The following is an 8,823-nucleotide window of genomic DNA, read 5'->3' on the forward strand; positions in this document are numbered from 1 at the left end:
ATTTTACCTAGAGGCAAACACCAAGCATGCGCCATCACCTCCGACAAGGGTGCATCATTTGAACCGACCCCAAGGTTCTTATGCACCTGCCGCAGCCCCTCACGGAATGTTCCCCAGTCCTGTTTTACTTCCTGCCCCTCCCCCACTCTAGAATGTTATATGCCACATTCTGGAGCTGTTTACTTTCAAACTTTTCTCCCAGCTGTGGCTGGCTCTCTTGAGCATCTGCCATAGATTGGTGATTCTTGGGTGTGATTTATCTGAATTTTCTCACCATGGACCTGAGCAGACAGGCATGGTTACTGTCCAAGCCTATAGGAATAGCTTCAGAAGGTAAGCCTGGTGTTAGGGGTATGGGGCCTGATCCCCTGACAAAGGCAATGTAAATTTGATACTAGCAATGACTGACTGGACTAAGGAGTGGGGGAAGAGAGCTCTGGACTTGTATGAGGGCATCCCACCAGGGAGGCTGATGAACAGAGCCCCAAGATGCAACTAAGTTGCCATAGGAAATACACTGCATCCGACTTAGACTAGTTCTTGCTGTATGGGACACAGGTCTCCTGAGCACAGTTCATAGGTGTATGGGGGTCCAGAGAAGGTTCTTAGGCAACAGCTGATCTCTGGATCACTTCTCCCAGCTGCTGAAACTCACTCAATGAAATTCTGGATCTCAGGAATTTAACTGGGCCACCCTAGACCTTAGGAGGACAGTTCAGACAAATGTCTAGATAGAAAAGATCTCAGCGGTGTCCTCTCTGTAGAAGTGGAGATTACTCCATCAACTGGCAGTCTAGAGTTCCACCTTCCCTCCCAGGGAAGGTTTCTCCTTTATTGGGTGGTTGATGTCTTTGATTCTACAGAGGCAGAACAGAGGGTATCAGCTAAGAAAGATATAGGTGTTTGTTTCGAATCTGTAGACTACATTTTAAAATATAAATTAAGAGGTGTTATCTTAGCACTATCTCCACAGTTTCCTTAGCCCATCATTTAACTGCGACAGGAAGTCTCTCTTCCCAGACGCAGCTTTGACAAGCAAACACGATGCAGAGTGCTGTTGGGTTTTAGTGGGTTCTGAGGTGTCTGGTTTCCTTTGCCAGAGGCTTTGGAGAGAGCCATTTGCCTTGGAACATGTTCTACTACTACTGTTGAGCAGACCTAGACCGTGTGTCCTGGCCATCATGCTCAGATTCTTTGGACTTGGCTCTCTTTGATGTGGTCCTTGCGAGTTCCTGCTGAACCACAATAACCTAACTGCATCCCGCTTAGCATCTGGCTCATGATTATATCCCAATTCTTTTATATCGGTGGGAGCTCACAAAATTTCATGGCCAAATTGTGACAAGGCCAGTAGCTATGATAATCCCCAGAAACCTCTGGACGCCCCCCCGCCCCCGCCCCATTCACCGTTCCGTTATAGCCTCCCACAGACACGACGGGGCTTGCAAGAACAGGGTGTCCAGCAACTGGATGGCTGTCTTACACACCAGTGCTGTGGGAAAAGCTCCTAACCGTAGTTGGGACCAAAGATCGTCAGGCAGTGTGGGGCTGCCTGATCTACTCTGTTGCTGTTTCCTGCGGGAGATATTAGGAGCGGGAGCAGCAGCATGGGTAGGACGTGCTACGGGGTTCCCTCCAGGACTCCAGGGCATAGGCTTGGAGGATCGCTCGGTGTTGCTTTGGATTGTTGCACTGGACTAGAAAGGGAAGGAGCTTTGGGAGCATGAAAGGAACACTCAAAAGGGGCCGAGGTCAAAATATTTGAAACCCGCCACCTTCACAGAGGCCCTTCCAGAAACTGGCCCTCCTTGATGGTGCCTTGCCTCCCGTGAACACCAGCACACAGACTGTGGTCCAGGGAGAGACAGAAAGAGCCGTTGGTGGGAAGAGAACTAGAACACTTCAATTTTCTGTCAGGGATTCCTGGAAGAGTCTCTCAGAGGTGGAGAAAGCTGAGGGCTCCTCTCTACAGACAATCCAGTGATCTAGGAATCTTGGTGAATGGGGAGGAAGACTCCTGCTGAGACAATGCTCAGCCAGATGAACCCAGCGTGGAATTTACTCAGGGACATCTGCAAACTGTACAGTCTCCTCCTCCCCACGACTCTCCCCCCAGTTTCCACTGATCAGCAGATCAGAGAGCCGCCCTCCTGTACCCTTCCCGCTTCTATCCACTCTCTCTTTTATTTTCACAGCATCTTCACTGGGACAGAACATGACTGTCAACCCTGGTGCCTCCATCCCCACCTTTGCCACCTTGCCTGTTCTCCCACCTGCCCCCCAGCCAGCACCCCAGTTATTTTGGGAGCCCCCAGCACCCCTTGTGACTGCAGGCATCTCTCCCAGGAATCCTTTAGTCCTATCTGCCTTGCCCGGGATGTCTCTGGTGGCAGAAGATGGGACGGCTGCCCTGAGTACCACTGTGCCTCTGAACATTGTACAGCTTGGAACTCTAGGCAGGCCTGTCCAGCCCATGCACAATGCCAACATTGTTCTCACTCAGGTGCCTCTCAACTGTAATGTCCCTGGGACCCAGGGTGGGGGTATGGGGTGCTCCGCTTCACTCTTCATGACAACACCTGCTGCAAACACCTTCATAAATCCCCGAATTGCTTCGGCTGTCCAGCCCCAAGAAGGAACGTGGGTCCTGGGACCTCGCCCTCCCACCACACAGCAAGCTGTCCAGCTGGTTTCTGTCAGGTCTCCAGTGAACTCGGCCCCACCCCCAAAAGGGGCATATGGAGAGAGTGGCCCGGCCAACATCCAAGCCAACTCCCCAGAAAACTACTTGTCCAAACCAGACAGTGTCTATGGGAACTTCCGGCGCTGGCAGCATATCAAGACATTGGTCCAGAGGCACCTGCCCCAGACCCCTGATGTGGCGGCTTTCTCCTGCTTCCTCATGTGAGTGGTACCTGTGGCCCAAGGATCCTCCTGGGGCTCCAACACCATGAGTGTGAGGTAGACAAGGAGGGTGCTGAAGTTGATAGGGCCATTTCAGAGAGCCACACTCTGAGGAATAGCTATGTCACACCCGGGACCCTGAAGTCCTGGGAGCTAGGGTTTGGGCATAGGCCTTTGAATCCATTTGCTAATTTTTCTCCTTAACGTTTTATCTCTTCCAGCATGAACTGGAGCATTTAGGACCCACAGAACATCATAATTGGGGTTGGGGGAAAATGCCAGACTTCAGTAAGACCTGTACATGTGTTCCCCACCTCACTATTCTGGGGAATTCTTCATAGGCCAGAAAGGCACTGGGCCTGTGCTGGGGAAATCTTTGGGGTCCCTGCTCCATTTTGATCCTCTGCAGGCATTCGCACCACTGCCCCCTGGGTAACCTTAGGTTCTAGGTCTTTCTGGGCATTTTGCCAGCCAGTTCAGCTACACCACCAGGTAGATAGATGACTGAAACCATACACACTATATTCTCATGGATCTGGACATCAGAGACCCAGGCAGGGCCTAGAAGAACCAGCTCTGGTGAAGGGTCCATAGCTGTCTCTCTGGTCCAAAAGAGACCTTGAGAGTCTCTTCTCCATTCCCGGAAAAGTACTTTCCCATCCTGGGAGTCCCACATTATGACCTTCACCTGGCTATCACCCAAGGTCCCATTTCTAATGACTTTTACTTTTATTCTGGCATCTATACATACATGTTGGGATACTAAGCCCCATTCGTTCTCCCCTATACAGTGATACATGGAGAATTCACATGGCAGCCAGAGAAACAGACAAAGATGTATATCTTTGTGTTGATGTTTGCTGCATGGTTAGGAATTAGGCTAAGACTCCACATTGGTACAAGGATGTAGAGGCGTATGGGCTGAGCCTGCTGGGGCTGGAGGACAGGCTGATCATTTGATTAAATGGTCCTAATGAATTACAGCCCAGTGCTTCGGTCCCTGGCCCGGAGGAAGCCCACCATGAATGTGGAAGAAGGCCTGTGGAGGGGTCTGCAGGAATGGCAGTGTACAAGCAACTATGACCGGATGATCTTCTTTGAGATGGCAGAAAAGTGAGTCAGGGAGTCTTAAAGGAGGGTAAATGGGTAGCTGTCTAGACTTGGATGGGCCTGGTGAGTCAGGCATCTTGAAGAGGGTATGTGTTGGGGGGCTCTGCTCAGCTAGAGCTGGGTTTGGTGAGCTTGTTACCCACACCCTGCCAACAGGATAATCTCTCTGTCCAGGGGAGATGGGGCGTTCTCAATTCCCATAGTGCTGGTTTATCTGCTCCATGGTCCCAGCAGCTCTGACCTCATTGGTCATGGGTATTTATCCATGCCTTTCTGTTGAGGGTCAGGGTGGGAGAAGAGTCCCATCCCAGCCCCAGGGCACTGAACTATTTTTGGCTCCAAGTGTTCTCCCATATGAGTTCAAGACATATCACATCTAGCAACATTGCTCCTCACAGATCTTTAGAGAAAAAGTTCTGGCTCACCTTGGCCATTGCAGTTCCCCTGCACATAGGGTCTCCTCTAGCACTGTGGGAAGTGAAAAGGCAACATGCTCTACAAGTCTTAATGCCAGCTACCTGACAGTTGAACCACTGTCTTCTAACAATAAATAAAGACCACTGTGCCAGGTACTTGGCAGTTGAGCCACCACCTTTGACAGTAGAGACCACTGTGTCTCAAGAGAGTTGCTTCAGTTGATCCCAATGTATCACACTGGGTGAGTCTTAAGAGAGACTCAGGTGAGGGGTACCTCTTAGACGTTCTGAGGACATGTCTCATGCCTTTGCACCATGCGATGCCCTCATGCACACAAGCCAACAAGCTCTTAGAGGGGAGCAGTCACACCTCTCAGCTTCTCTTCTGCTCTCTCCTGATACCTCCTGGGCCCTCGTCTCCGAGGTCATCCCAGCTCTTCCAGTCTCAGCTTCCGCATGTCTGGGTCCGGTCCAAGATAACCTTCTATAGTCCATCAGTCATATCTGTAGCCATCTTGGCAGTTAGCTCGTCTGTATGGCTCCAGGCAAGGTCAAGATGGGACTTAGGGAGCAGTCACATGAAAATCCTGCTTGGACACCTCAAACTTGTTTGATTCCCTGCAAGGGACCTAGGGTTCCCCAGAGCTGTGGTTATGCCCCATGATCAGCAACTTCATGGGACTGTACCAGACTATCTCAAGACCCTGTGTGCATTACCACCATAGTAATCTCTCATGCTGGGCCCTGGCCTCCCTCATCCCTAGGTTCACAGAATTTGAGAGTGCAGAAGAGATGGAGAACTCCAGGCTAGAGGTAATGAGAGGCATCCAGTGCCAAGTTCTTGCAACTGTACCAAGGCAAGATCCTCCAAGGCTTCCAGCTCCTGAGGTGGTTGAGGAACCAGGTAGGGCTCACATACCTTTAAGTTTCTATACAGAGGTCAAATCAGTGGAAATAGACTTTTGTCCCACACATAGGCTTCTTCCTTCTGGATGGGATTTTTGCTGTGTAGCCTGGGGTTCCTTGCAGGTCTTGGTCTTGAACTGGGTAATCATTGAACTGGCCATGACCATTGATCCCTTGCCTTCATCTCCCCAAGGATCCAAACACCATGTGATCAGAATATGGCCACTGAAATATTAGTGGCTCCAAATGTTCTCCCACAGGAGTTCAAGACATATCACCTCTTGCAACATCCTCTCTCACAGATCTTCAGAGAAAACTGCTTTGGCTTCACCCTAGGTCTTTTTAGTTCCCCTGAACTATATGCCCTGTGTGGTTTGTTTGGGGTGGCAGTGGTCTCCATCCATGTAGCATCGTGCTTTCCTACCTCCTAGAGTGTACCTCCATGAAGACTGTCCATAAGACTGACCCTGCACACCTCCCAGAGCTCAGACACCAGCGGTTACGAAAGACTGAGACACCCATGGAAATTCCACCTGAAGCAGTGCGAGAGTACATGGATATCATGGACTGGCTGGAAGGGCTTCCTCAGTCATTCACAGGAGAGCCCAAGGAAAAGGAGGAAGATGAGAACAGCGGGCCAGAGCAGGAAGGAGATGACTTTTACTCAGACACAGGACTCCTGAGCTACATTGATGAGCTGTGCTCACAGAAACACTTTGTTGAACAAGTGAGCTACATCTGGAGCCCTAGAGTGGGCCAGATTCTGAGTTTGGCATCCTAGTCCTTCCTAATGAGCCTGCTTTCCCTAATGGCAGAGCTCTCCCTCTCCCTCCCTCTTTTCTTCCCCCACCCTCTGTGTATGTGTGTGTGTGCATGTATGTGCATGTGTGTGTATGTGTATATATGTGTGTGTATGTGTGTACAAGTGTGTGCATGTGTGTATGTGTGTGTATATGTGTGAGTGTGTATGTGCATGTGCATGTATGAGTATGTGTATGTGCGTGAATGTGTATGTGCATGTGTGTATATGTATGAGTATGTATGTAAGTGTAAGTATGTATATGTACATGCATGTCTATGTATGAGTATGTGTGTGTGCATATGTGTGTATATGTGTGTTTGCACATATGTATATGTGTGTGCACACACATGTGTATGTATATATATGTATGTGTATGTGAGTTTGTACATGTATGTGGCATGTGTATTTGAGTATGTATGTATTTGTGTATGTGAACACATGTGTATGTGTGCATGTGTGTGCACATGTATTTGTGTGTGCATGTGTGTGCCTGTATATATGTGTGTATTGTGTGTATGTGTGTGTGCATTATACATGTGCATGTGTGTGTGAATGTTGGCTGCCAGCATGACATGCCAGCAACACAGTACATGATAGAGGTCCCCTTGGCTTGGGGGTTTCCCTGGCCCTGGCACTCAAGTACTTTTACTTCTGTTTATAGGTGGAGGCCATAATAAACCCCCAGTTTGTGGCAGAAATCCTATCTACCAAACCAGAAATGGACATACTGGCTCTCACCAAGGAGCTGGAGCACGAGGAAGAACTCATTGTAGACCAGGTAGACAGGGAAGGTCTGGAGACAATGGGGAAGGGGCAATAGGTGGAGAAGAGGCAACCAGATACCATGCCAGGATATAGAGAAATACTAGGTAACTTGGATGGGGAAGGAAGAATCCTAAATGGAGTGGAACACTGAGGGACACCAGGCAAACAGGGAGAGGAGAAGACCATGCTCATAAGACCCATGTGACCTTGACTCACCCTGACCTATGGGAAGTCATCATTTTGCCTTGGGCTTCACCCAGAAGGGGATGTGGGTATGGACATGACATGGCAGGGTGAAGTGAACAGCCGCAAGGAGCCAACATGTCAGCCCCCAGAGCCCATCTCTGACACTCAGTGAGTTGACTCTTCCCTTGGCTAACTCCACCCCAATGCTTTGTCCCCTCGGGGCCTCCCAGCCTGTGTTGGGTCTTATGTACCTATTTCCTCCTGTAGCTGCTGGAGAAGCACTGCCTGACTTTGAAGAAAAAAGGAGTCGAGAGTGCACCTCCGGATCCTGGTGCCCCTCAGATACCTGCCAGTGCTTCTGTACTGACTGTCTGCCAAGGTGCAGAGAGAGATGGGCATGGTGCCCAAAGAGGGGCCGGTGCCCAGACTGGTTCCTTGGGAATGGCTTCCTTAGACCACCAGTGTTTTGGAGCCACCAGTGCAGAACTATGGGGGCCTAAGCCTGCTACCATCCTCCCAAGTAATCAAAGTTCATCCTCTCTGGTAGATATTAGACCCACTAATATTCCTTGTTGCAAAGGAACATATAACCAAAGCCTAGGCTCCAGATGTGCAGGGAGCTTCAGAACAGCAGCTTCTACTGAGGACCTCTTCGGGTCACTGGGTAGAACCATTGAGGACAAGGAGGAGCTCCACAGTCTGTCCTTCCTCCTGGCCTCCCAGTACAACCTTGTGCCCTGGACACTGTCACAACAAATGTGCCCCTATGCAGATCTCTCTGACTCTGCTAGTATGCCCAAACCATGTCCAATGGTAAGGGGCTTTAGCCCTGATCCATGTCCAATTGTCAAGTCAAAGAAGCGAGCTCTCTTTGGAGACTTGGCTCCTATGGCTAAGAGGCCTAACTTAGGACCTGATCATGGGGTACCTGAAGGTCCACTCTCAGCTCTGGAGCTGGCTCGCCTCTCACAGCCTCAGAAGAGGAAGCTTGACCCACTAGGTATCCGTAAGAGGAAGAGGAAGAAGAGGCACTGAACCTCTTGTGTCATGTCCCCTCAAAGTTGGCAGAGATTTTACCCTGCCTCTATCTTGAAACCCCAGAGTGAGGGAGAAAAACAGAGCTCTTGCTCAATCAGGACTGATCCAGCTGCTGCTAAGGGTGGATCTAGAAGGTTAGAGGCACTAGGATATAAACATGGGGATGAGGGGTGGGGCAAGGATTGGGAGGGTGATGTCACTTTGGGAGTTTTTAAGTTACAGTAAATAAAGCTAGTTTAATTGAAAATGGTGTTAGAACTGCTACTTTTATTCTGTGCTGCTACATGGAGTGAGAAGATGTTGAGGGGAAGACCTGGAGATGCCATGCTCTAGGGTGATCTAGATTTACTCACTGATCTAGGGAGAATGCAGACTAACAGCTCCTGGAATCCTACCCTCACCCTCTCACAAAGCCTGTCTTGTTACAGGGACTACTTAGAACATGCTGTCATTACCTGTGTCCTCAAAATCCTTTGAGTAGAGTGATGCTTTCCAGCCTTCAGCCCTAAAGACCATTACCCAGTTTCTAGAATTAGCCTCTTTCTTAGGGAGCTTTTTCTGTTCCCCTAAAGACATGGGTGGCAAGACTAATCCAGTCCTCAGCTAGCCAGGGACTTCTTGTGTGAGTAATTTGAGGGAAGGGTCTGGCATTTAGAGGAAGAAGCTAAGAACAGTCTAGAAGAGTTTAGTTGACGC

General features: G+C 49.7%; 1 protein-coding gene across 1 annotated transcript; it reads left to right on the forward strand.

The window, feature by feature from the left end:
* The first annotated feature begins 275 nt into the window (after positions 1–275).
* Positions 276–8,124, forward strand: LOC127664860 (NUT family member 2-like). Its single transcript, XM_052157090.1, has 7 exons — positions 276–333; positions 2,196–2,904; positions 3,889–4,017; positions 5,195–5,334; positions 5,768–6,063; positions 6,800–6,916; positions 7,357–8,124. The coding sequence occupies exons 1-7, from the start codon at positions 276–278 to the stop codon at positions 8,122–8,124; spliced, it is 2,217 nt and encodes a 738-aa protein (XP_052013050.1).
* Positions 8,125–8,823: the final 699 nt, after the last annotated feature.

The sequence above is a fragment of the Apodemus sylvaticus genome, chromosome 14 (assembly GCF_947179515.1).
Source record: "Apodemus sylvaticus chromosome 14, mApoSyl1.1, whole genome shotgun sequence".
Classification (NCBI taxonomy): Eukaryota; Metazoa; Chordata; class Mammalia; order Rodentia; family Muridae; genus Apodemus; species Apodemus sylvaticus.